Consider the following 27349-nt stretch of genomic DNA (forward strand, 5'->3'; position numbering starts at 1 on the left):
TGATGGATGCTGGGATTGGTCTGTTCCCGTGGCGGTCGATGAGATGACGAGAACCGCCTAAAATGCTGCTGATCAGAGTTTGGTAATGTTGCGCCGGAGGGCGACGGGCCTTGGCTCCCCGTGCTTGTTGGCGGAGAATACGGCTGGGCAGGGCTTGGATTGCTCGAAGTGCTCCGCGACAAGAAGCGGTTGAGCAGCGGACTTCTATCCACCTCAGAAGATGCGGGATGCTATCCACCGTATATCTGAGTGGCCGAAGGAGGACTTTGGGATGAAGCAGCGTTTTCAACGACACTCAGCCGAGACTGGTTTGGGGGAGTTGCGAACGAGTCTCGCGCAGTCTCTGGCGATGTTGAAGCTTTCAGGGCAAAGGCCGTCTTCTCACTCAGAGAAAAAGGATAAGAAAAGTTGCGGATTCCGGATTTCCGCGATAGCAAAGTTGGTGGCAGCGGGAGCTGGTTATCTGAGCAAATTGAAGCGCTGGCGGGTGAATAATGCGTAGACATAGTCTGAGAAACCATTCGTCGGCAAAGTTGTATTCGACGAACTTGAGAAGAGAGTGTATCAGGACGTGAACATGGCTCTTTGAGATGGAAATCGGACTACTCGCGAAGTTGTCGACGTGAAGGAGTATGCGGCCAAGCAGAAACTAATCCAGATTTTTGAAACAGTAGACTTGGTCCACAACTTGGCACTCCAATATAGCAGTAAAAAAAATAAGACAAGGAGTAAAGCAGTCAAAGAGAAAACCTGAAGAATATCGCGCGAGGTATGAAGATACAGAATAGGTTTTTGGAGCGGACTTGAGAATCTGATATGAAATCGACCGAACTTCCTAGGTAGAGAGAAGAAGAAAAGCGCCACTGATGAGCAAGTTCTCCTTTTCGGTGGCTTCTTTGTTCGCAAGTTTATACTTAACCATGAAAGAGAGTTTTCTCGGCTGAGGGGACCTGGACTAGGGTAAACCGGGGGAGTGATGAAAAACGCCCAAAATTTCGGGATGTAGAAGCGAGGTTGGTGCTCTAGCAAGCGGCGGCAAATTTCGGGACTAATGAGCTCAAAGAAATTATAAGGCAATTTCTTCTTTTGCACGGCCTTTCTGTATCGCTATTGTTTTCTGCCCTTGGGCAGCTTATTGTTAGAGGCAAAACAATAAGAGATTACCAGCAAATTAGTTATTGGCATGTCGGTCTATCGCAGGTGCAGAGACAATGGCCAGCGCCAGATGCTGAATAGGCCTCACATTTGGTTCTCTCTTTGTCCTCTTCACTTTTCTTCACATTTGCTTTAGCTCCTAAACTCCACCACAATACAGAGCACTCGTACAGTAGAGGCACACCAGACACAAGAACAAAAACAGCTCAGCTACTGTGCTCCCGCTTTCCACAGCACCCAATCGATGGCTTCTAGGCCAAAGTTCGGCCCTAGGGGCGAAGCATCTATTTAGTATAGCTGGTGGGCCCCGGCTGCCAGGATTGGCCATCGAGTTGTTCGATCTCAGCAAGGGCGGCATACTGCAGATTGGCGCGCAATAGTCTGGATCCTCCAACCGCAGGGATTGTCGGTTGGTCATTAATCTCTCTTCCTTCTTCTCTGCCGTGCCATCTGCCACGCCAACTTGTATCTACCTAGTAGATGCTCTATGCTTTACTTGGCACATGCACTTTTTGCTGATACTAGCACGTAGTACTCATAAAGGCTGCGCGCCACTAATATCGCCGCGTTGCATTTAGGTCATGCATTGTAGCTAAAATGCGCGGCCCAGCTTCCGCGACTTTCCTAGCGGTGGGTGACAAAGGCTGAGCATCATGTGGCGTCCACGTTCCACGTTGTAATGGATCCCCATGGCAAAAATAGCCGACTTTGTTTTCGACAAGCCGCCAAAGCACTCTTCGGCGACCTCGATGCGACGGCGAGCCGGGAAAAGGGCCAAAGCTTCTGTGTTTGTGGTTGGGGTGTGGGTATAAGGCGATGCTATAACAAATTGCGCGCTACCTGCAATCCCCTAACAGATAGGTGGTAGAGACGAAACACCGAAGATCCTCTGCTACGCGATCAAACTTTCATTCTTAGCCTGTCTTGGTAGCTGGAGGGAGGACTACCTATGATCGGCGATGCAGTAACAACATGAAGCCATGCAACCACCTGAAATCTGTCCATTATGCCTGTAGCTCCTCACCACCACCTAATCTCCAACGAAGTATCCCTTGAGAGTCTAGATTGTGAAGCTGGTTGAAACCAACGACACTCTCATTGTTGGTCGAGCAGCCATCGCTCAAACAGGGCCTGCCGCTTTGGAAAGGGCTTAGCTCCCGCAACGGGATAGAGGTTATCGAGATATGCTGGCCGATCACTTGTGATCCGAGAGCCTCAGCATTCGGTCTTGTGCCGCTAGAAAGCCTAGGCCTTTTGGCAGCTGATGGGACCCGGCGGGGATTTTGCCATTGCAAGTTAGACAAGGGGGCTTCTCAGATGGAGCAGTCATTGAAGCTTGCATCAATTTTACTTTTGCCTCCACGCGTCAATCAATAGTCTGGCCAGAGCTGAACAATGTCATTTACAAAGTAAGGTAGCCCTGAGTAGCGGCCTATTACACAACACAGTTAAGAGACATTTAGTGTGACTGCAATCATATCCCAACCACCGCTCCCTTAATATCCCTGCAGTGGCAAGGAAGCTTCTGAGAAAACTAGAATGGAAGTGTTAGTCTACATTCAGCGCTGGCTTGCAGTTTTCAGAGACTTTCAGCCGCCCGCACCGTCTTACTGTAAATTTCCTTGCTCAGCTGTGATGCAGCAGGCTATTTTTGGAAGATGTCGGTTCAATATTGGTGCCAATGTCTCAGTTAGACCAACGCTGTGGGTTGTAAGTTAAAGCCTCTCCTACGGGGAGCTACTACCCTACATTTCTTCTACACGACGGCAAAACTCACTGGAACGCGAAGAGTCAAGTTTTAGATTATTTCAAATCCTGTATGAAATGAGTTCTATCCGCTACGTCATATACAATGTCCAAAGCAAAATGAATTGCGTGACCACTGGCGGAGAAAGTTGCATGGCTTGAACTTGACGGCCCAATGTCAAAGTAGGAAGCGCTGAGTGTAAAATCACTAGGACAAAAGTACTATACTGCGAAGAACTGCCATTGCGCATTCAAATCCATTAGGAAGCATGTGAAATAAAAAATGATATCTTTCACGCCATAAGCTAGAACATCTCTGTAAAAATTGTCAATACATCAAGGCAACTTTCCACTGCTCACGATCGTGCCTGGCAAGCTGTCTTAGTGCACACTAGGCGTACTACCTGCAAGGTACATATTCTCGTCACCAGATAACGTTGCCGGTTTTCGTACTATGCAGGTCCAACTCAACTTGCCACGCGAGTTGTCACATCGCATCATGAGCTTACTAAGGCAATGACATCCACCTCAACCTCTCAAGCCATCAACTTTACCCAGGCATCATTCTCTCTCTCACACACTCATCCAGTGCCAGCCTAGGCATCAAGGGCCCCGTATACGACGCGCGCCCGGCCTACAAACTCCAAATACACAGCTACCCGTCTTCTAGGCATCAAGTTCAACATATCTTCTTTTCCTCTGGAACTTATCCTCGCCGCTGGCCCGGCGCATTCTGCGCTGATCATGGCCCCGGCACTCACCATCACCACAAACATGAACTCGCGGCCGCCTTCGCCCGTGCCGCCCCCCATGTCGCCCATCACGCCGCCGTTGCCCTCTGCACAGCTTTCCGTAGATGCGAACCGAAATACCATCGTCAGTTCCGAGGCGCTGCCGCCTCTTGCGACAACGACGGCGCAACAGCAGCAACAACAGTCCGCTCGCCCAACATTCACCCACTCACAGCCCAGCCAAGTCGGTGTTCCGCCACCAGCCTCTACGCCTATCGAATTCGAAACCAACCCCGATGTCATTGCCCTCCGATCGGCCATCACCGTGTTGCAGATGCAGAGGAGCCGCGCAACAGCGGACATCCAGACCCTCAGCCAGATCAAGAACGAGGCGATAGACAACCCCCACGAGTTCATCCGCGACCTGGCGCAAGGCAGGATCGGCCAGGGCGCCCGACCCGACGCCGGCGACGACGAAGCTGCCCGAGCATGGGCCGCGCAGCCCATACCAAAAGCTCAAGACGTGGTCCGCTGCCCCCCGATTAACTGGTCGCAGTATGCGGTTGTGGGCGAATCTCTGGACAAGTTGCACGCTGAGCAGGTGGCTAAACCTACGCAAGGGACGCCTGCTACTGTTGGTGTTGGAGGTGTGTACCAGTTCAAAGGCGGCGACGGCAAACAAGAAGAATATCCAGGCGTGGCTGCTCCGTACGCGCCCCTAAAGGACAAAATTGAGAAAAAGACCAAAACCAAGAAATGAGGAACCGTGGATCGATCTAGTAAAGTTGAACGAATGATTTGCAAACACAAAATTTGGTCGCTTGAGGCGACGTGAACCCATATACATATGTTTGAGAACAGCTACGGAGTTGAGGTTGCAGGAGAGATTGCATGCATTTACGGCGTTGGGGAATTTTAGATGAATTTTAGATGAAACACGAGCCAACTAAGAGAAACGACTCAATTGGCCAAATTCTTTTCGTATTTAGAACTGCTTTTTTATAAACCTTTAACTGACGGCCTCAAAAGACTGTGTGGTAGAGCGGCGCAAAGATGCTGGATAAAATCTACCCATTCCAAAAGTGGCATGCACTCAAATTCTTGAAGATTCTACGGAAAGAACAATCATTGTGCTCCTAAAGCCATATCGAGTTTTAGTTTTGCCAGCCAAGCACGAAAACGCGCGCCACAACTCTCAGTTATCAATTTGGTCACTTCATTCCATCCTCTTCCATGCCATCTAGATGTATCGAATGAAGGTCAAAAACGCCCCTTGGTCGCCAAATACACCACAATACCCAGTTGCCATCCGAAAGAATAAAAGAGAAAAGGGACCAGGTAAACAGTGAAAGCTAATAAACGAAGAAGAGAAAGTGATATTGTTTGAACGCCGCCAAGTCCTTACGTGAGATGCATCATGATATAAAAGAGAAAAACTGTTTTACGCTGAATTTTTGTTTGACCCTCGTAATAGTGAAAAGCTCGTCCTTTACTCGGGGAATTCCCTGTTATTTGAGTTAGCGGGACTATCAGGTAACAGGGGGAGAATCCAGTCACGGCTTCTGTCCTTACTCCATGCTCTGCTGTACTGATCTCCGCAGACGGCGATTATACTGCTTCTTGTCGTCTGGCTTATTTCCCCAAAACATTTTGGTCGCCTCGGGATTGACAATCTTTCTCGGATCATAGGCTGGCTCATCTTCCTCTAGGGTTTCAAAGATGGCTTCAATATGAGATTTGACGTCCTCCATCTTCATTGGGTTAGGACTGTAACACGCTGTTCCATCGGCCGCAATATGGTGATGGAAGATCTTGGTCTCAAACTTGACACGCGGCTGTTCATTGGGGAACCGAGTGCTGAAGCTCATCTTGATACGAAAGAGCCCGCCGTCGAGATTCGTCATCGGCCTTCCAAAGTAGGTAATTAACCAGACAAAAGGATTACCATTTTCAAGGACGACGCTATGGGGCATATCGCCGCGTTTCAAGTAAGCTGACACTTGGTCAAATTGATGCTGCAAGTTGACGGCAACGGTTGACTCTCCTGCCTTGGATGTGCGGCCTTCTTCTGCCCAGCGAAGCGTTTCTGCGTCGAGCGCCGCTTTAATTGCTTTGAGCCGGCGTTCAAGCTCCGTGTAGTTGAAGCGACCATCCATGGAGTTGGTGTTGGGAGACTCAAACGGCATTCTAACAAATAGCTGCATATCTTTCACTTCGGATTTGCCTTGTGCCACAGCAGCCATATACGAATCGTAATACCAAAGAAACTTGCGTTTGCATAGATCTTTGAACGGCTCAAACGGGACGTTTGATTCGTCTATGTCTTCGTAATCAAAGCTGCTAGAGTCCAGTGTGTCAGAGGGGGCGCTGCTGCCATTAGCTTGTAGCCCCAAGTAGGACTCCAGACGCTGGATAATAGATATCCTCAAAGTTTCATGCCGTATCTGCTGACAGGTTAGCTGGAGTCCAACTCTAGCGTGGAAGAACGGATCTCGCACCTTTTGGACGTAATGCTTTTGTGCTTCCTTATCACGTGGTGTATTCGCATCTTCGAAACCTGGTTCGTTTTCATAGGGATTTGCCGACATTAAGCTCTGGATTGATAGTAAGATTGACTCGAGGCCTTGTGCTGATGACCACTCTTCGCCACGTTCTCCTCTCCATGTGCTATCAAGGCGTTAGAGGGCTCTCAAGTTATCAAATGATCTAGCTGTTATAAGAAACAATACCCCAAAATTGACCTGCCACAATGATTAGCGGATAGGACCGAGAACGAAAAGTGCCAGAGACTTACAAACAGACTTTCCCACTAGAGTAAATGTTGGGATTGAATCGACAACGCCCTCCATTCGTTGTGATGCACTGAACGCTGGGTGATTTTGACGGATACTCTTGGCAGGGTCAGCATTATGCACATGAGAAGCCGTAGAGAGGAAGAGGCCAAGCCATACCTTTGTTAAATCGTATCGCAAACTACATGGCATTGTCAGCACTCATGTAAAACCTAGCACGCCCGACATCTACCTACCTCAAAGAAGCCGAATTCGTACGGAGTCTCGTGTGGGCCCATGACGAGCGCTCTCACGTTGCGGACATCGACATCACGGCAAGCGACTGCAATGGCTGTGGCGGCGACGACCCCGGTTAGTGTCTAGCGCTTAGGTAGATGCCGTGACTCGTCTCGATATAATTGCCAACATACCTAGATCCGAGCCTTTCTGAATGTCGCTGAGCTCCTATCGATGCTGCTGATCAGCCTTGTGACCCCAAAAATGCTGTCTGTGAGCCTTCCCGAACCTTGGAGATGCGAATTATGGATTGATCCATGGCGGCTGCCTCGTGATTAATAGGCTTGCAGACGAGACGATGTAACCGAAAATAGCAGTCTAAGCATCAGGAGGGAAATCAGAGATGAAGACTGTTGTGCGCGATAGTCCTTGCAGGGAATTCTACATGTGCGAAGGGGACGAGTTTTGTAGTTGGATGCAACTGAGGAGATGGGCAGTAAGTTCAGGCCGTGGCTTTGTAGTGCAAATTCTAAGGCAGGAGGCCGTGCAAGGAGGGGTCCGCAGGAGGGGCTCCTCGCCAGGTGAATCAAGGCCGAGTTGCTGCCGCGGCTGCTAGGTGTGCCCTGTGCCTGGACTGAGGACGCAATGGCGAAATTTGGGGGTGCTGTCACCGTAATTGGCAGAGAAGTAACCGTATTGTAACCACCGTCAGTGTAGTAGTGAGCTGGATAGATGAGAGATGGAGGGCTGAGAGAAAAAGAGGAAGAAGAGTTGGAAGAGAGAACCAGAGGAAGGTGGTTTGTACTAATACGCCATGGAGGCGTAGATAGGCAGCTTAGGCGCTAGATTGCGCATCAAAGGGCTGCTTCGGGTGCTTGCATGCAGGCAGCGGCGCTGTAGTTTCTGGCTCGGGTAGCACAACGCCACAGACGGACGCCTGTTGGGGCTTCGCTTAGAACCTGGATAGGTACATGTAGTAACTTACATATATCGAGAGTAGAGGTATAAGAGCAGATTAGTAGTAGTGCCTAGCACAGTAATACTAGTACCTGCCTGTAATATGCCGTAAGCTGCTACTTACCTACTAGGTGCCCATCTGCCGCCCTATAGTAAGATGGTCGAGTGATACTATGGAATATAGTATATTAATGTATCAACGCAGCGGAGAGGGAAAGAACTGGACTGCTATTTGCCTTGGTAACACGAGTCTGAGTGAAGCTGGGTGCAGAAACATTCCTACTCCTGGGTGGTCCCTCTATTGCTGCCATCGCCGCTACTATTCCTATAGCTGTTATCGCTGCTACTATCTTTATTGCCTCTATTGCTCCTACTAATAGAAAGTTTCAAACTGTGTTTCCTATTCTTATCTTTTCTTAGTAATTTAGCTCAACTTGAGCTAGGGAATAAATGCTTCTTTCAGGCATTGATGCGGAAATGGAATCCATATCGCCCAAAAGCAACCTAAGGTGGGGTGCTCTGGAAGCCTAAAATAAGCCAGATGCTCTAAGGGTGTCGCGGGGTTCATCAGCCTTGCAGCTGGGCTACGCGCCTCGCGCTATCTCTGTACCAGCCGACGCGTTAATGGATTTTGCTCCATCACGCATTGCTTGGTACTAGGCTGTTCTACATTTTAACGGCCATTTGTCGTATTTCGGCTCCTGACGCTCAGTATAGACATTGGACACTGAACACAGCAATTCGTCTACCTTGTACAACTTTCTCGATCAGGCATCGAGCCCGGCATGGCCAGCTTTTTCGATCTCAAGGCTAGGAAAGCGGCCGCTGCAAATGGAGCTTCATCGCAGAAGCAAGATAAACCAGCCGACGTACGGGCTCAGCCTTGGGTTGAGAAATAGTCAGTCGAACCGTGTTTATCAATTCCATCCATGGCAACCATGCTTATACTTTATAGCCGCCCCAAGAGCCTTGACGATGTCACTGCTCAAGATCACACAGTGACCGTTCTCCAGAGGACACTACAAGCTTCAAATGTTGGTCAATGTGCTCTCAATTGAGTCCAGAATGCACGTTTAAGCTAACGGATGCTACTTATCAAGCTCCCGCACATGTTATTTTACGGCCCTCCCGGCACAGGCAAAACATCCACCATCCTTGCCCTTGCAAAAGAGCTTTACGGTCCGGAGATGATCAAGTCACGAGTCCTTGAGCTGAACGCGTCCGACGAGCGTGGTATCTCGATTGTTCGACAGAAGGTCAAAGATTTTGCACGAATGCAGTTGACTAACCCGCCGCCATACTACAAAGACAAATATCCCTGCCCACCGTTCAAAATCATCATTCTAGACGAGGCCGATTCCATGACGCAAGATGCCCAGAGCGCTTTGAGACGAACGATGGAGACATATAGCAAAATCACACGCTTTTGCCTAATTTGCAACTATGTCACCAGAATTATCGATCCCCTGGCGAGTCGATGCAGCAAATTTCGCTTCAAGAGCTTGGATCAGGGCAATGCGAAGAGGCGGTTGGAGTCAATAGCAGAGGCCGAAGGGGTTACACTTGAAGATGGTGCTGTGGATTCCCTTATAAAGTGCAGCGAGGGCGATCTGCGAAAAGCCATTACCTTTCTGCAGAGTGCCGCGCGATTGGTTGGAGCGAAGCCTTCAGAAAAGGACGGTGAAGGTGACGAGTCTATGGATGTAGACAAAAGGCCAGTGACTGTCAAGATTGTTGAGGACATCGCCGGTGTGATACCTCGCTCAACAATCAACGACCTCGTCAAGGCTATGCGCCCAAGTACATCGGCAGAGGCATATCGGTCCATATCCAAGGTGGTAGAGGATCTCGTCGCAGACGGTTGGAGTGCTGGTCAGGTAGTAAACCAGGTAAGCGGCTCTACATTCTTATACCTTTTTAGCCTGCTTGGCGCCGTTATACTGACTCTTTGCAATTGTATAGCTGTATCAAGAGATAGTCTTTGATGAAATTGTTCCTGATGTTCAAAAGAACAAGATCGTTCTCGTCTTCTCTGAAGTCGATAAGCGATTGGTCGATGGAGCAGACGAGCATCTATCAATTCTTGATCTGGCAATGAGGATATCTGCCATCATGTCCGAAAAATGAATCACGACCAACTCGAGAGGCTAATTGAAAAATAAAATGAAGTGAGGAGCTGGGATCAGCATGGCTTATTCTGAATAGGCGGCGTTTGTACTTTTTACCGGAGATATAGAGGCATAATCGAAACACATAGGACGGGGGTATACTAAAACTCTTAATGATATGATTCAGATCGTATCCTTTCTTAGCTAAATGCTCCTAAATCTCCGTGTAATCTAGACCAAACATCGTGCCCGTCATCCATTATGCTGCTTTTTGACGCGGATTTTCGTGCTTCAAGCTTCGTTGCCGCTACCGAAGCCTTTTGTTTATTATCAGCGCCCTCGCTGGAAACATCCCCATCAGGATGACCCAGCAGGAAGTCGATCTCTCGAAGATTGTCCAAGCAATTCTCTAACCCGACCTGTCCAATGTCGACGGTTTCTGCAGCGTATTCGAGAAGCGCGATTTTGGCCGAATCGGCGGCGAATACCCAAGGCTTCACCCGCTTCGAGAGATCCGGCTGTTCGGATTTCGAAGCTACTTCTGTCTGTATGCCAGACCTCCGGCGTAGCGAGTCCTTCATGGGGTACGTTGGTAGCAGGTGGCTTTCTTCGCTGAGACGACCGAGTAATTGGCAGGCATCTTGATTCTGCTTGGACAATGCCGACGTGAAAAAGGACTTCTGAGTGATAGCTGCCTTCTGGCTTACTGAAATAGCGGCCAAGGCTCTTAGATAGGGCGTTAGAAGATGATCGATTGGTGCCGGAGGCTTGTTGCTGTTTCGATCCAGGCCCGCAACTAGCTGTGCAGGCGGTAGCAGAGATGGCTGAGCTGGCTGGGAAAGCTGAGACTGCTGTGTTTCCAGATCTAGGAGAGTTTTCCTCATAGATACATATGTGGCATACTTTTTGCTAATCTCCTCGAGGTGAGCTGCAATTGTTGATGGACTAACCCTCGATTTGTAGGTATACTTTTGGCCTGCCTCTGAGCTGCTTCCAGGGGATGCTCTGCCGAGTTCGTTTTCGATCCAAGCTATAAGTTCATTTCGAGCTGCAGTCAGCGCTTCTAAGCGAGCGCCGTTGCTGACGATATCGAATTGATTTTGGGACCGAGCCTTTGCCTCACGCCGTGTTTGCTCCTCCTTTTTCAGTAGCAGCTTTGCCCTCAGCACCGTCTTTTCCAACTGGTGGATTCGATCATCGAGGCTTGCGTGGGGAGAGCTCTGATCAGGCGTGAGGCTGTTGATGACATCGTCCGGTGCACTCGGTGCCCTGGGACTCCCTTGAAAGATGTGCCTCGCATCCAGGAACTCACGGGTTGCGGCTGGCTTTTCCATAAGCATATCCAGGGATTGTCGAACTGCGAGCAAGCTCTCTCGCTTCTGCTGCAGCTTCAAAAGACATATGCGTTCCTCCAGGAGGTCGGCACTGCTTGCTGCTCGAGCTGGCGGCTCAGAGTCTTCAGGGGCGTTCTTCTGCAGGAGGTCCTCAAACTGCCGACGTGCTGCGGAATTGGCCTGGAGAGCCTCGACATATTCCCTGAAGACGCCAGTCAAATCCGAGGGCGTGGTGACTTCTTGTGAGCTGTCCACGAGGAACAGGGGGTTCTGGACGGCGCCATTGCCGGAGCACGACCCGAGGTGAAGCGCCAAAACGCGCCTGATGTAGTTGACTTGTTCCCGAGGCTTAATGTATGGCTCCAGCTGCTGTTGAAACTTTGTCAAGATTTCAGGCTGATGTTCGGGCATATTGAGATAGGGATATTCATTTTACTTGATATGTCAACGTTGGGCAGCGCATGTCTTGTACTTGGGCCAAGTCAGGCACCCTGTCCGCCTCACACTTCGTAGGTACATACCGCCTCTAATAGGGACCACAAGTGACTGGAGCTGGCCTGCTATAAAGTGCCCACTACAGTAGGTCTCCACAGTGTGGCGAGGAGCATTTTTAGTGTGGCGCATTACACTAACTATTTGCTACCTGGCGCGTCCAAGGCAGAAGATGTTGGCTCAGGAAATTTATCGCGACGGAGACCCAGGCTGCGGTTTCAACCAATTCAGCGACATTACCTTGCTGAGAGGCCTAGGAAGCTGTCCATCGTTCCACCACGATCCCCTCTGTCTGGGCGGCAAGCACATGGTGAAGTAGAAGCTGGGCTCATCGAGCTTTTGTCGAGGACATCGACGTTCTCCCCTCTTCTCTTTTTTCGCCTCTGACCCTATCCTCGACCACAACCGCCACGATGTCGGACCCTCATCGCGATGTATCCCAATACAAGTACTCGGCCATGTCCAACCTGGTTCTCCAGGCGGACCGTCGGTTTGTCACTCGACGGACAGACGAGGCCACTGGCGATCCAGAGTCTCTCGCTGGGCGCCTGAGTATTAACGATATGGGCTCACGAGTCGCTCGTGACGAAGCCCCGAAGCAGAAGAAGCAGCCTGGAATGCCCGACATTGAACGAGGAAGTCTTCAAGAAGGCCAGGAAGTTTTGCTAAGAGAGCAAAGAAAACGGAAGCCCGATGCGCAACAAGCTGGTGTATTGGGGGCAAACGATGCTTTGATCGAGGGTATCACATATCGACCTCGAACTGCGGCGACGCGGGCGACTTTTGATCTGATCTTGACCCTTGTGGCGAACAACCTTGGCGACGTACCGCATGATGTCGTGCGAAGTGCTGCGGATGCCGCGCTGGAATATCTGAAGGACGATGATATGAAGGATCTGGACAAGAAGAAAGAAATCGACGACATTCTTGGCTCAACCCTGAGCCCCAAACAGTTCAACGAATTGATCAATTTGGGAAAGAAGATTACAGATTACGATGCCCAAGACGACGATGAGGATGTTAACATGGGAGATAATAATGACGACGACGCTGAAATCGACGAGCGGCAGGGTGTAGCTGTTGCTTTTGACGAGGATGACGAAGAGGATGAGATTGTCAACGAAGTTCGCGACGAATCCTCGGAAGATGAGGAGGAAGAGGAGGAAGGCGAAGGGGCAAAAGCGGAGGAGGATGCTGCTGAAGCAGAGGACGACATGATTCTCGACTCGGCACCCGTGGATGCCAAGCACAAGAAGAGCGAGAAGCCTTCAATACTTGCACGGGATATAGACGCCTTCTGGCTACAGCGGGAAATCGGTTTACTGTATCCTGATGCCCACGAGCAAGCAGATAAGACCAAAGAGGCCCTGCGCGTGCTCTCTGGAGAGCCTGACGAAGTTGGAGGCGAAGAGAAGTCTCTTCGAGAGATTGAAAACGATCTGATGGAGCTCTTTGATTTCGAACATCACGAGCTGGTCCAAAAGCTGGTCGAAAACCGTGAAAAAGTTTTCTGGCTCACGAAGCTTGCCAGAGAAGCCGATGCGGAACAGCGGGCAAATGTTGAGCGGGAAATGGTCTCGGAGGGACTTCAATGGATTCTCAACGAGCTGCGGGGCAAGTCTGGAGCTGATGGAGATAAGGCAGGGAAAGGAGGTATCAAGATGGACATTGATGTTCCCGCTTCTTTCACGGCCGAAGGGCCCAAGACAGAACGGCTCGAAGGCCAGCTGGTCGGTGGGCTGCAACCAAAGAGGCTCATCAATCTGGAAAACTTGGTTTTTGACCAGGGCAACCATTTGATGACCAACCCCAAGGTCCGACTGCCAGAGGGATCGACAAAGAGATCTTTCAAGGGTTACGAAGAGATCCACGTGCCTCCTCCGAAGAAACGAAATGACCCAGACGATGTTCTCATCCCCATCACAGACATGCCGGAATGGTCACGGCTGCCCTTCAGCACTTCCAAATCGCTAAACAAGATCCAGTCCAAGACCTACTCAACTGCATTTGAAGATGATGGCAACATGCTTGTTTGTGCGCCGACCGGTAGTGGTAAAACAAACGTGGCCATGTTGACCATACTGCGAGAAATTGGTAAAAATCGAAACCCGGAAACCGGCGAGATTGATCTTGATGCTTTCAAGATTGTCTACATTGCTCCCCTCAAAGCTCTTGTCCAGGAACAGGTTGGCAACTTCGGAAAGCGTCTGGAGCCATACGGAATCCGCGTGTCCGAGCTTACCGGTGATCGTCAACTTACCAAGCAGCAAATCTCAGAAACTCAGATCATCGTTACCACGCCTGAAAAATGGGATGTTATTACTCGCAAGGCAACTGATCTAACTTATACCAACTTGGTGCGCCTGATCATCATCGATGAAATCCATCTACTCCACGATGACCGTGGTCCAGTATTGGAAAGCATCGTCAGCAGGACCATTCGCAAAACCGAACAGACTGGGGAACCGGTCCGAATTGTCGGTCTTTCTGCGACGCTTCCAAACTACCGAGACGTTGCTAGCTTCCTCCGCGTGGACACCAAGAAAGCCATGTTCCACTTTGATGGCTCTTTTCGACCTTGCCCATTGCGCCAGGAATTTATTGGTGTTACGGATCGCAAGGCCATCAAGCAGCTAAAGACGATGAATGATGTAACGTACAACAAGGTAATCGAGCATGTTGGCACCCACCGGAACCAAATGATCATCTTCGTACATTCCCGCAAAGAGACTGCAAAGACGGCCAAGTACATTCGAGACAAGGCTCTTGAAATGGAGACTATCAACCAGATTCTTCGACACGATGCTGGTAGCCGAGAAGTCCTGACTGAGGCCGCAAGCCAAGCAACTGACCAGGATCTCAAAGATATCCTGCCTTATGGATTCGGTATTCACCACGCAGGTATGAACCGAATAGACAGAACTGATGTGGAGGATTTGTTCGCCAGAGGCGCCATCCAAGTTCTTGTGTCTACCGCCACCCTTGCCTGGGGTGTCAACTTGCCTGCCCATACCGTTATTATCAAGGGCACCCAGATCTACTCACCCGAGAAAGGTAGCTGGGTCGAGCTAAGCCCCCAGGATGTTCTCCAGATGCTGGGTCGTGCAGGACGGCCTCAGTTCGATACCTACGGTGAAGGTATCATTATCACGACTCAGAGTGAGATCCAGTATTATCTTTCGCTTCTAAACCAGCAACTTCCGATTGAAAGTCAATTTGTTAGCAAATTGGTAGATAACCTCAATGCTGAAGTTGTACTTGGCAATGTGAGAACTCGCGATGAGGGTGTCGAATGGCTTGGATACACATATCTCTTTGTCCGGATGCTTCGGTCTCCTGGGTTGTATCAAGTTGGCGCAGAATACGAGGATGATGAGGCTCTAGAACAAAAGCGTGTTGACCTAATACACTCTGCCGCAATGGCGCTCAGGAAGTCTAATCTTGTCAAATATGATGAGAAGACGGGCAGGATTCAATCTACCGAGCTTGGTCGCATTGCGTCCCACTATTACATCACATCACATTCTATGGACACCTATAACAACCTCATTCAGCCTTCCATTACGACTATTGAGCTCTTCCGTGTATTTGCTCTCAGTGATGAGTTCAAGTACATTCCTGTTCGCCAAGACGAAAAGCTGGAGCTCGCAAAACTGATGGGCAGAGTGCCGATTCCCGTCAAGGAAAGCATCGAAGAATCGCACGCCAAAATCAATGTTCTGCTTCAAGCGTACATTTCTCGTTTGAAGCTGGACGGTCTGGCTCTCATGGCGGACATGGTGTACGTCACACAGAGCGCTGGTCGAATCTTGCGAGCCATCTTTGAGATTACGTTGAAGAAGGGCTGGGCGTCGGTTGCCAAGACTGCTCTAGACCTCTGCAAGATGGCTGAGAAGCGAATGTGGCCTACCATGTCTCCGCTGCGTCAATTCCCCTCATGCCCGCGCGATATTGTCCAGAAAGCAGAGAGAATCGATGTCTCTTGGAGCAACTATTTTGACCTTGATCCTCCAAGAATGGGCGAGCTGCTGGGTATGCCCAAAGCAGGACGCACTGTCTGCGGCCTGGTTGCCAAGTTCCCCAGGGTCGACGTTCAGGCACAGGTACAGCCTATGACCAGATCCATGCTTCGAGTCGAACTGAGCATTACTCCTAATTTCGAATGGGATGATAGTATTCATGGTGCTGCTGAGAGCTTCTGGATCATAGTCGAAGACTGCGATGGTGAAGATATCTTATACCATGACACTTTCCTCCTTCGCAAAGACTACGCCGAATCCGAAGCAAACGAACACATCGTAGACTTCACTGTCCCAATCACCGATCCTATGCCACCAAACTACTTCGTTTCAGTCATCTCAGACAGGTGGATGCATTCTGAAACGAGATTGGCTGTTCCCTTCCATAAGCTTATCTTGCCGGAGAAGTTTCCTCCTCACACAGAGTTGCTTGACCTTCAGCCTCTGCTTGTCTCGGCTCTGAAAGTTCAAGACTACGTCAATCTCTATCCAGAATGGAGGCAATTCAACAAGATTCAGACGCAAACCTTCAACTCGCTCTATAAGACTGATCAGAACGTATTCGTTGGTGCCCCGGCTGGAAGTGGCAAGACTGTGTGTGCCGAGTTCGCTCTCTTGCGACACTGGTCGCAAGGCGATGATGCCGGTCGAGCTGTCTATATTGCTCCATTCCAAGAACTCGTTGATGCTCGCTTACAAGACTGGCAGAAGAGACTCGGCCACTTGGGCGGTGGAAAGGAGATTGTGAAGTTGACTGGTGAAACTGCTGCAGATCTCAAGCTTCTGGAAGCTGGTGATTTGATTCTCGCGACTCCAACGCAGTGGGACGTCTTGTCCAGACAGTGGAAGCGACGAAAGAATGTTCAGACAGTACAGCTGTTTATTGCCGACGAAATCCATCTTCTAGGTGGCCATATGGGCTATGTCTACGAAATCATCGTATCACGTATGCACTATATCCGTACGCAAACAGAGCTGCCAATGAGAATAGTTGCCCTCAGTGCTTCTTTGGCCAATGCTCGAGACATTGGCGAATGGATTGATGCTAAAAAGCACGATATTTACAACTTTAGCCCTCATGTCAGGCCTGTGCCACTTGAACTTCATATTCAATCCTTCTCAATTCCACATTATCCGTCTCTGATGCTGGCTATGGCGAAGCCCGCATATTTGGCCATCACGCAGATGTCACCAGATAAGCCAGCCATGATTTTCGTACCCAGTCGAAAGCAGACCAGAGGTACTGCGCGCGACTTGCTGGCCGCCGCCGTCTCGGACGAAGACGAAGACCGCTTCTTACATGCTGATGTGGAGCAGATGCGGCCCCTTCTCGACCGCGTCCACGAAGAGGCACTCGCCGAAGCCTTGTCTCATGGCGTTGGCTACTACCATGAAGCTCTCAGCCAGAGCGATAAGCGTATTGTAAAGCACCTTTACGACAATGGTGCTATTCAAGTGCTTGTCGCGTCTCGCGACGTATGCTGGGAGCTGACAAACACTGCTCACCTCGTGATCGTCATGGGCACGCAGTATTTTGAGGGCCGAGAGCACAGATATGTAGACTATCCCCTCAGCGAGATCCTGCAGATGTTTGGCAAGGCACTACGACCTTCAAAGGATGGCCGCGGCCGCGGAGTGCTCATGTTACCTCAAGTCAAGCGAGAGTACTACAAGAAGTTTTTGAATGAAGCCTTGCCAGTCGAATCGCACTTGCACAACTATCTCCACGATGCCTTTGTCACAGAGATTAGCACCAAGATGATTGAGTCTGGTGACGATGCGATCAACTGGACTACTTTCACGTACTTTTATCGAAGACTATTGGGTAACCCGAGCTACTATGGCCTGACCAGCACTACACACGAAGGCCTGAGCAACTACATGTCAGATCTTGTGGAGACGACGTTGCGTGAGTTGGGCGAGTCTAAGATTATTGAGTTTGACGAGGATGATGGATCCGTTGCTCCACAGAATGCTGCCATGATTGGCGCATACTACAACATTTCATACATCACGATGCAAACATTCTTGCTTTCTCTCACAGCGCGGACGAAGCTCAAGGGCATCTTGGAAATCGTTACTTCTGCTACCGAATTTGAATATGTGCAAGTTCGGCGACATGAGGATAGCCTTTTACGACGCATTTATGACCGCATTCCCGTCAAGATGGCGCAGCCTACCTATGACACGCCTCACTTCAAAACGTTTGTTTTGCTCCAAGCTCACTTCTCTCGGATGCAACTCCCGATTGATCTCGCCAAGGACCAAGAGGTTATCCTTTCTAGGATTCTTAGCCTTCTCAGCGCGGTGGTAGACATCCTCTCATCAGACGGGCATCTCAACGCCATGAATGCCATGGAGATGTCTCAGATGGTTGTCCAGGCAATGTGGGATCGAGATAGCCCCCTCAAGCAGATTCCTCACTTCTCTCCAGAGGTCGTAAAGGTTGCAAATGACTTTGGGTATGTGCCAGATTGTTTCGATGAATCATCCCGGATAAAGGAACCAATGCTAACTCGTGTCTATAGAATCAAGGACATTTTCGACTTCATGGAGGCCATGAATCCTGAGGAAAACGCAGACTATAACAAATTGGTCAAGCAACTGGGTCTTTCGCAGAAACAGCTAGCACAAGCGGCAGAGTTCACAAATGATAAGTATCCTGACTTGGAACTGGAGCACGAGGTTCTTGAGGAGGATGAAATCAGAGCGGGCGAACCGTCGTATCTGAACATCAAAATCACTCGAAACATTGAGGAGGATGATGAACACGACTCTACAGTGCATGCACCATTCTATCCAGCCAAGAAGATGGAGAATTGGTGGCTGGTTGTGGGCGACGACAAGTCTCGAAACCTGCTGGCGATCAAACGAGTTACCATTGGCCGCGAGCTGAACGTACGGCTGGAATACACTGTGCCATCTCCTGGTGAGCACAACCTCAAGCTGTTCCTAATGAGTGATAGTTACATCGGGGTGGACCAAGAGCGGGAGTTTTCAGTGACGGCAGCAGAGAGCATGGATGTGGACGAGGACGACGAGGACGAGGACGATGACGAAGGCGAGGAGTAGATGCCGGCGCGCGCTCTCCTACCATTTAATATCTGGAATAAAGAACGATTATGTACAGTAAAGGCAAGCTACGGATACAATCTGAATATGTGATTTTATTTTTGCCCAGACTTGGTTGGCACGATCACCTGATTCTGGTTCTGGCTTTACCGCGACCCTCATGACGATGATCTGCTCTTTACGTAGAGTTTTCCAGGTAAAACAGGGGTTGTGGTGACGCGCGGTTGTGGAACAGCAGTTTCGAGGCCCAAGGTGGTTGGGTCGTCAGGGCGACAACTCTGCAAGGCAGGGTTGGAGCTACGAGATGAGTGGCAGACGTCCAAGGCGCCGTCTGCTGTGGCGGTCGAATGACGACGGTCGCAACGACCCATGCGAGCCAGAGGCAGTTGTCCAGCGTAGCGGCATCGGAAACGCCGTTGCCCTATGGCGCCTCGGCATTGCAAATCGCGGGTTTTGGGGTGCTTATGGTCCATCGCCGTTATAATACCACACCAAGCGAGTCACGTGATGTGGATTCAGACTCAGTGACGTTTTTGACGTGTTCCTGCGGTTCGTTATTCGCTCCAGTGTTTTTCCTTTTGTCACCCACATCAATCCTAGCACAAACGCGGGCGACGCTGAACGAGACAACTGCGCCTTTCATCCGCCGAGCTCCCAGTCTCATCACGCAACCCGCCTTGCGCCACCGCTGAACACGCATAAACACGCCGCGAAACGCGTCCGACGCTAGATTCTGAAGCTTGCCTCGAGCCCTCGTGCCGTTTCGCGCGAGATCTGCCTGTGTCTCTCAGCCATTGGAAGCTGCGCATCGCCACCCAGCGTTTCGCAATGGCAGATAACGCCCCGGAGAAGCCCGACGTCGCTGCGCCTGTTGCTGGCACCAAGGATAAGCTCGCTGGCGAGGGAGAAGTTGCCGCCAAGACTGTGGATAAGGCGGAAGCGGGTGATGCTACAATGGAGGAAGCAAAGGAAGCTACAGGTGAGCTTCCCCAACGCGCGTGCAGCGAGCTTTTCGCGCACGTCCAAAGCTCTAGTCTTGCTGGTTTTTCTTTTATTCTGCAATTCTAAATAACAACAAAGCTCTAAATTGCCCTTTTTCTTTTTGTTTTCAATTATCTTCCCTTTTTTTTCCTTGGTCCATGAAATTGCGCTAACAATAGCTGCCTACAGCAGAACCCAAGGCGCCCGAAAGCGCAGAAAACGCTGCCGAGGCCGCAACTGAAAAGCCAGCTGAGAACGAGAAGAAGACCGATGCGGACGGCGATGCCGAGATGAAAGACGCTGCCGACACTGCTGCTGCTGAGCCTGAAGCTGAAGCTGCTGCCGCCGCCGAGACTCCAGCTGCTGCGAAGGGCAAGGGGGGTCGACGAAAGTCGACTGCTGGAGAGTCAAAGGGCAAGACCCTGAGCAAGAAGGGCTCAAAGGCACGCCTTACGCACATTGATGCCCAGCCTGGCGATCACTTCTTGGTGAAGCTCAAGGGTTTCCCGGCTTGGCCCGCCATTATCTGCGATGAGGACATGCTCCCACAAGCTCTCATCAATACCAGACCAGTTTCCGCGGCACGCCCCGACGGATCCTACTCCGAAGCTTACGCGGATGGCGGTAAGCGAGTGAACGATCGAAGCTTTCCCGTCATGTACCTGTATACAAATGAGTTGTGAGTCATGCAATCTCCCTAATCTGCGCGTCGTGGCTGTTGCTGATTGGTTCCAGTGGATGGGTTGCGAACACTGCCCTATCCGAATTGACTGCGGATAAGGCTCGGGATACAATTGGAGACAAGATGCGAAAGGATCTAAAGGCAGCTTTCGAGCTCGCGATTGAGCAGAACTCAATTGAGCACTACAGAGCGATTCTACAAAGCTTCCAGGATGAGCTGATTGCGCAGGAAGAGGCGAGGAAAGAAGCTGCAGCTACTCCGAAGAAGTCCAAGAAAGGCAAGGCGAAGGTAACTGACGAGGATGAAGACGTGGATATGGAGGATGCGGAAGAGGCGCCAAAGGCTAAGCCAAAGAAGCGAAAGGCGGCCGACGAAGAAGCTGCTGTGAGTTCCGCTCTTTTCATCGTATTTATGTGACAGGCTGCTTGATTTACTAACGCGAAATCGCGATTAGGTTCCTCAACGTTCTGAGTCCGTCAAGAAGCCCAAGATCAAGCTCAACACATCATCGTCTGCATCAAAGGCTGCGAACGGAACGTCAGCGCCAAAGACTAAAGAAGAAAAGCCTGCAAAGGTCGCAAAGGCCAAGCCCAAAAAGGGAGCCGACAAGAAATCTGACGCGCCCAAAGAGCCCAAATTGTCTGCGGAGGAGCGACATCTGCGCAAGGAGGTGAGTTCAATATCACGTTGTGGAGAGAAATTGATGGATAATATGTACTAACTAAATATGTAGAAAGAGATTATGTACCTGCGCCACAAGCTCCAAAGAGGTCTTTTGACACGGGAGCAGCAGCCACGAGAAGATGAGATGGAGGCGATGTCCAGCTTCATCACTATCCTCGAGAATTTCCAAGATCTTGATGTATCAATTATTCGGGGCACTAAGATCAACAAGGTTTTCAAGGCAATTCTGAAGCTTGACTCAATTCCTCGTGAGGAGGACTTCAACTTCAAGAAGAGGTCTCAAGCTCTGCTGGATAAGTGGAACAAGCTACTTGCTAGCGATCCTGCGCCCGCTAACACGGCGAATGGTGTCAATGGAGCTTCTGAATCCAAGGACTCCAGTAAGGCGACGGGAAATGGCGAAGTGAAGGAGAGCGACGACAAAAAGAAGGAGGTCGATGACGAGAAGATTAAAGGCGATGACGAGGAAGCGACCGCCACGACCACAGCCAAAGATGAAGAATCGAAAGCCAAGGAAGACATGAGCGAGAAGAAGGACGAAACGGCCGAGGCCGAGGCAGTGAGATGACACCATCCTTCAAATATTTGACAGACAGACCCTAACCTTTCTTTGCAACAGGCTCCCACTTCCGCAGCAGTTGAAGCCGCTGCTTGAGCTCTAAGAATTTCCGAGTAATCTGATAAAATCTGATGATGAAAACGCCTACTGTCTCTGTGTCTCGGTTCCGATGCAGCAGAGTAGTCAAGGACATCTTCTTCTTAATGTCTGACCTATTTTCCTCTATTTTTTTTTTTCTATTTCTTGTGTGGCGCAACGGACTCATTGTTATTATTATCATTTCGCACATTTTTTCTTATACTATAAAAGGGGTCACAGTTTACTCTTTGGTTTGTGGTGCACAGTTAGTCACCAACATGGATGAGCAAATCGAAAGATGGACAGAAAGGCTCAACTGATTTTCTTTCTCTTGGAGCAACCCTATTGATGTGGTGTGAGAAGACGTCTTAGGTGAGAGGAAAAGAGTACTGCTAGTACCCAGCATGAGGTGTTCCAAATCCAGCATACGCAACACATGGGAAGGAAATGAAATGTGGAGTGACTGCAGCTTTTCAAGGGGGATGAGGGGGCCACGCCTGAGGAGAATGAGACATTTGTACTTGTTGATTTTCGCGCTGCTCAATTTTTTTTTGAGGGTGTGGTGATTGTTACTGCCGGGGGTCAAAGGATGCTTTGGTTGGGGTGGGAAGGACAGGAAAGCATGCTTTTTTCGCGTTGAGAATCAAAGCTCTATTTAGTTTATGAAATTCAGCGATGTACGATGATCAATGAGGTTGTATGTATGCAAGTGTACGCGAGTTGTGAGAGGGGCTTAATGTTATGCTATCGTTTGTAAGCATCGCGCATATCAATCTTGTACCGAAGAGTCACAAGATTCATATACTACACTACAATCTTATTAGCACCTCTGCTGTCTTTGCCGTATGTGTAATATCACAGGACTCGTCTATTGACTTTGTGTTCATATTTCTCTCTGTACGTGCATTGTTATTTACTACATTAGCTGGATATTTTGTGTCTCCCTTGTCTATAGCAAAGCTTCCAACCTGAAAGGGCATATAAAAATTCACTGCAGAATGTTATTACGAATATCTTGAGAATGTACAATATTAGTTCCAGAACCAATACTGAGACTCTGGCCACTATTGAAATACTCAAGCTTTTGATACTGTTTCGTCATCATATTCAAGAAGGTGATGCCTGATTGCAGAATGGTAGCCCAGACCTAACCGGGACTTTTTCAGATACAGTATCCACACTGTATCATACTGTACAGCGAACCGTGTTTCTGCCAAGTCGCGCTCCGCTTGCCCATCGTCGACTAATAGCCCGCTGTTCAAGTGCGGCCAGTTTCTTGCTGCAAAAGCAATTCCTTTTATTGTGACAATAGACGGAAAGGGGGAGAAAGAAAAATGTCGACTGAAGATCCACAAAACACTTTCACCCAAGAAGACCACCAGGTGAGTGAAGAACAGGCCCTGAACTTTCACCGCGTTCCGTGCCTCATGTTCTAATCATCTTCGAACCATATATAGGTGGCCTTCATTTTTAATCCAGAGGAGAATGAAGCGCCACGCCGAGAGAGGCCCCCTAAAAGGCGGAAAACTGCCAAGAGAGCTTCAGCAACCGAGAATGAAGCAGGACAGGATGAGGAGAATTCACCATTGTGGTTCACTCCCTTGCTAAGTGGTGCAGAGGGCATGGCTTGCGTGCGGCGACGGGAGCGGCTTCTGGAGGAGAAGTGGGCGGTGATTGATGCTCGTATCAAAGTATTGTGCATTGTTTCAACTGATATGGCTCGAATAAGTTTGCTAATGCGGTGGGTAGGATATTTTGAGAGACTCCAACTCTGCGACTCTGGACGACGTGTCGCGATTTGTGACTGAAGCAAAAGCTCAGTGGTGAGGATTGCTAGCTCCCTTTCTCTCGCCCATTCTTTCCTTTTCTTAATTATTCCCCCCTCACTACGAAGGCTGCTTCACAAGGCCAAACTTTTGAATGATATCTAACCAATGAACCCGTAGTGGCGACAAGATACCCTCTGCCTTCATCATCACAGGGCCCAACATCGCCTCTCAAGATTTACTATTTGAGCAGCTGTCAGACTCACTTCAGAAGTCCTCGCCGAGCAAATTCATCAGGCTACGGTCTTCAGAAGCGACCAATTTGAAGAATGCGCTGAAGAAGATTATTCAAGATGCGACGTCCAAGACGCTGGTAGTCGACGGCGAGGAAGACTTGCAGCTTAGGCAGGGCTCAAATCGGCGATACCTACCGTATGACCTTGAGGCGCTGCATGAATTTCTGGGCCATCAACCCCACGAAAACATCTTTGTCGCGTTCCAGGATTCTGAAGGATTTGACAGCGGCTTACTATCCGATATCATTGCTCTGCTTAGGTACGTGGAATTCAGATCTGGTGTCGAGGGACGAGAAGAGTGTGATTTGTTTGCTAATATCAGACATACACAGCTCATGGCGGCCGCAGATCCCCTTTACTCTACTGTTTGGAATTGCTACGTCAATCGATCTACTGGAAAGCCGCCTGTTGAAGTCAGCATGCCGCCTGATATACGGTGCGCAGTTTGATTGCGTTCAGACAGATACCATTTTGGAGAATGTGTTCAAAGGGACTGTGATATCCAGCGATGTGCCCCTTAGGCTAGGACCGCAGATCCTGAGGAGCATGCTTGATCGCCAACGGGACCATATGGCTGGTATTCAGGCATTTATAAGCTCTTTGAAGGTGAGACTGATCTGCGAACTAAAAATAGACCTTGAAGCTGACGACCGCAGTACATTTACATGTGCCATTTTTACGCCAACGCCCTCAGCGTCTTACTGGCCCCAGATATTGAAGGAGGGGAAGAAATCCTACAAGCCGAGCACATCGAGGCGCTGAGATATCTTCCCTCGTTCCGCAACGAGGTGGAAAAAGCCGTTGGGCTCGCAACCGTTGACAGCCTTCAACATGCTCGTTCGCTTATAGAGGACGATGAGTATCTGCTCTCACAAGCCCGAGCCAGTAACGACTGCCGACAAGGCTGGATGGATGGCCATCTGCGCTCACTCCTCGTCAGGGAAGCTGCAGGAGCAATTCAGCCCCCACTCTCGCGGGCGTATGTCGATTCCCTCTCTGCGACATATCCTGATTCAGGAAATGGTAGCCTAACAGAATACATCCGGCGTATGGGCATAAGCGCGCTTATTGGCCTGCTGCGTCGGGCTATATATATATTTAAGGAAGGAGAGCCGAGCTTGCATCTCCAACCAGCATCACGGGAAGAAGACGTCGCGCTACTAAGCTTCCTAGGAGAGACGCTATCACGCCTAGAACAGCTCGAATCAGACGCGGAAAGCGCAGGCATCACACTGCTCACCAAATATAGCAGCCAGAGCAAGGTGATGCGGACGACGGTCATTGCCCAGCGGGTCCAACTGAGCCGTGACTCTGCAGCCCTCCGCGATGAGGATAGGCAGTTGACAGACATTGTAGACGCAGTGACAGAACGGCTGACTGCACACATCAGGGCAAGCCGCCCCGACAAGGTGCTGTTTTCGGAGACGTGGCTGTATGACAGCAGATCGCCTCTACGAGATGTCATGGTGCCACGGCCTCGAGTGACATTCAAGCGCAGCTTGGCGCGGCCATACGACTACCTGGCATGCAGCTGCTGCAAAGGCGGCGATGCAGAGGACGGTACGATGCAGGCGACACTTCCAGCCACGTCTATCCTATACCACTTGTATCTCGAGGCAGGCAGTTTGATCAATGTGGCAGATCTGTGGTCCGCATTTTACGCACTGGTGAGTGGGCATAAGGAGGAGGAGAAGAAGGAGGAAGAGAGCGAGGATGATGATGATGATGATGATGATGAGAAGCAGCAGAAGAAGCAGCACGATGAACGCAAAGCCCTGGTCATGTTCTACCGAGGCCTGGCCGAGTTGAGAGCCATGGGATTCGTCAAGAGCAGCAAGAAGAAGACGGACCACATTGCCAAGGTGAGATGGCTATGAAGCGACAAGGCAAGACAATACCTCGGCCTGAGCTTAATGACGAATGAAATACCACTATCTAGCATTACGTGGCTACAAGATTTAAAGAAGAAGAAGAATGAGTCCCGGCAATATGGAAACTTGGGAAAGTCAGGGCACCCATGACACGCACAAGAGAATAAGACTGGAATGAAACAATTGAAGCCAACATTTGCCAAGTGCATACTAAGGAGACGGATGGCGCTTTCATTTTCCCCTTTGCTAATAAGCATGGCACTTCTTTTCCCCAAAAAGACTGGAATTGCCGCCTTTGAAGCCACGTGCGGCTGATGGAGCGAAGAGAGATTTGATGGGATCAGCTGAGGCCTCATGCCAAGCCCAACGCCTTTCTTTCACTGCTAGTGGCAGTATTTCTTTTTTCTTCATTCGTGCCGAGAGAGAAAGTGGCGAGCTGGAGAAATCCCAACGCATGACAATCTACTGAATACGTGGGCTTCAATACACTACCAATGTGAAGCAAGCAATGGCGGTGGCAGTGGCATGAAGTGCTGAACGAGTCTCGTGATATAACCAAAAAAAGCGCGAGCACCGAGCCGTGAGTTCTACGTACGTTGGTACTTGTACATGCAGTTCTGCGACTAGTAGCCGCGAGGCGAGAGACAGTGGCGTCGACAAGGGTATCGGACGTTTCATTGGAGTGTTTTGGCTTGGTGTGTGGTATGGGGTCGCTACCAAATTTATAGACATGTCAAGCGAAAGCCGTGAATCTGGTCCAAATCGAGGAGGGGAGTTCTTTAGCTCTTGTTTGGGTAGATATTGCAACCCTGTGGGTGGTAGTGAGTTGGCTATAAGAATGTAGCTGCATGCGTTTAATATAATGTAATGTGTTGTTCAAGGACTTGTCATTATAATTTACAAACGAAAGAAATAAAAAACGATCAATCCCTCACTAACATTGTTGAATGAAACGTGGAACAGTGGCCCGTAGGATCCAACCATTGCCTTGATACCTAAAAACGCCGCCTCGTGCATACTAAAGATTGGCGTACCCCAGGCCTGGGTACGTTCGGAGCGTGATATATGCGCACACGGGAAACGGGAAGTGGGGGAGAACGCTGTAAGGGGGAAAAAAAAAGGTTGAGAAACAAAAAGAAAAAGCAAAAAGAAAAAAAAAAGGCGAGAATCTTTTTTTGTCTCTCCTCCTTGCTTTAAACTAGAGCGGGCACGGGTATGGTGGCTTGTTTCTATTTTCTGCTTCATGGCGTAGATTGCGTAAGCTGAAAGTGGCATAACGAAAAATGGCTGAGAGCTGAAAATAAGAAAAAAGAAAAGAAAAAGAGACCTGAGGGTGGCATGTATGTAAGGGGCGGTCTGTGCGATAATTGCCGACTAGTATACTTGTAGATTGTGTCGATGCTATCTAGGTCAAGTGGGAGACGATGCTGAATATGGGAGAAAATGGAGGTTTACTATTTTATTACCAGTGCACTGCTGTGCTGCTGCGATGTAATATGATTTGTGTTAGTTGCTGATACGATACTCGGGCTTGGGTGATTACGAATGAAAATCATGTACAACGCGGTAATCTTTCAGTAGTGCCGTGTAATTGAACAAACAAAAATGTCTCGGAAGAAAAGACGGAAAAGGAAAATTTTTTCAGTCAAGTCGGGTCCGAACCAGAAAAAAAGTCTCGGATTTAGCTGTATGTCTCGTTTGTCTTTTTCGTGAATCCATATCCAGTACGGAGTGCGTGTATTAGGGGGGGAGGGGGGGACCCTGTGTTTGTTTCTGGAGCTGAATGTCACTCAGCACGAAGCGGAAATTT

General features: G+C 49.7%; 6 protein-coding genes across 6 annotated transcripts; 4 read left to right on the forward strand and 2 right to left on the reverse strand.

Moving 5' to 3' along the window:
- Positions 1-3645: 3645 nt before the first annotated feature.
- On the forward strand, positions 3646-4392 carry TGAM01_v209541 (hypothetical protein; the record flags this gene model as incomplete). Its single annotated transcript, XM_018807848.1, has 1 exon — positions 3646-4392. The coding sequence occupies one exon, from the start codon at positions 3646-3648 to the stop codon at positions 4390-4392; it is 747 nt and encodes a 248-aa protein (XP_018658886.1).
- A 729-nt stretch (positions 4393-5121) lies between these two features.
- TGAM01_v209540 (hypothetical protein) lies at positions 5122-6702 on the reverse strand (the record flags this gene model as incomplete). The annotated part of the gene is made up of 5 exons (XM_024550579.1): positions 5122-5137; positions 5205-6299; positions 6427-6523; positions 6584-6605; positions 6661-6702. 5 exons carry the CDS (start codon positions 6700-6702, stop codon positions 5122-5124), a joined length of 1272 nt encoding a protein of 423 aa, XP_024404691.1.
- Positions 6703-8382: 1680 nt separating this feature from the next.
- On the forward strand, positions 8383-9724 carry TGAM01_v209542 (replication factor C; the record flags this gene model as incomplete). Its single annotated transcript, XM_018807846.1, has 4 exons — positions 8383-8495; positions 8553-8631; positions 8698-9486; positions 9560-9724. 4 exons carry the CDS (start codon positions 8383-8385, stop codon positions 9722-9724), a joined length of 1146 nt encoding a protein of 381 aa, XP_018658884.1.
- Positions 9725-9905: 181 nt separating this feature from the next.
- On the reverse strand, positions 9906-11450 carry TGAM01_v209543 (hypothetical protein; the record flags this gene model as incomplete). Its single annotated transcript, XM_018807845.1, has 1 exon — positions 9906-11450. One exon carries the CDS (start codon positions 11448-11450, stop codon positions 9906-9908), a length of 1545 nt encoding a protein of 514 aa, XP_018658883.1.
- Positions 11451-11944: 494 nt separating this feature from the next.
- Positions 11945-18622, forward strand: TGAM01_v209544 (hypothetical protein; the record flags this gene model as incomplete). Its single annotated transcript, XM_018807844.1, has 2 exons — positions 11945-18012; positions 18079-18622. The coding sequence occupies 2 exons, from the start codon at positions 11945-11947 to the stop codon at positions 18620-18622; spliced, it is 6612 nt and encodes a 2203-aa protein (XP_018658882.1).
- A 4318-nt stretch (positions 18623-22940) lies between these two features.
- Positions 22941-25545, forward strand: TGAM01_v209545 (origin recognition complex subunit 3; the record flags this gene model as incomplete). Its single annotated transcript, XM_018807842.2, has 6 exons — positions 22941-22988; positions 23064-23297; positions 23356-23429; positions 23553-23927; positions 24001-24274; positions 24325-25545. 6 exons carry the CDS (start codon positions 22941-22943, stop codon positions 25543-25545), a joined length of 2226 nt encoding a protein of 741 aa, XP_018658880.2.
- Between the last annotated feature and the right edge of the window lie 1804 nt (positions 25546-27349).

The sequence above is a fragment of the Trichoderma gamsii genome (genome assembly GCF_001481775.2).
Source record: "Trichoderma gamsii strain T6085 chromosome Unknown Scaffold_47.2, whole genome shotgun sequence".
Taxonomy (NCBI): domain Eukaryota; kingdom Fungi; phylum Ascomycota; class Sordariomycetes; order Hypocreales; family Hypocreaceae; genus Trichoderma; species Trichoderma gamsii.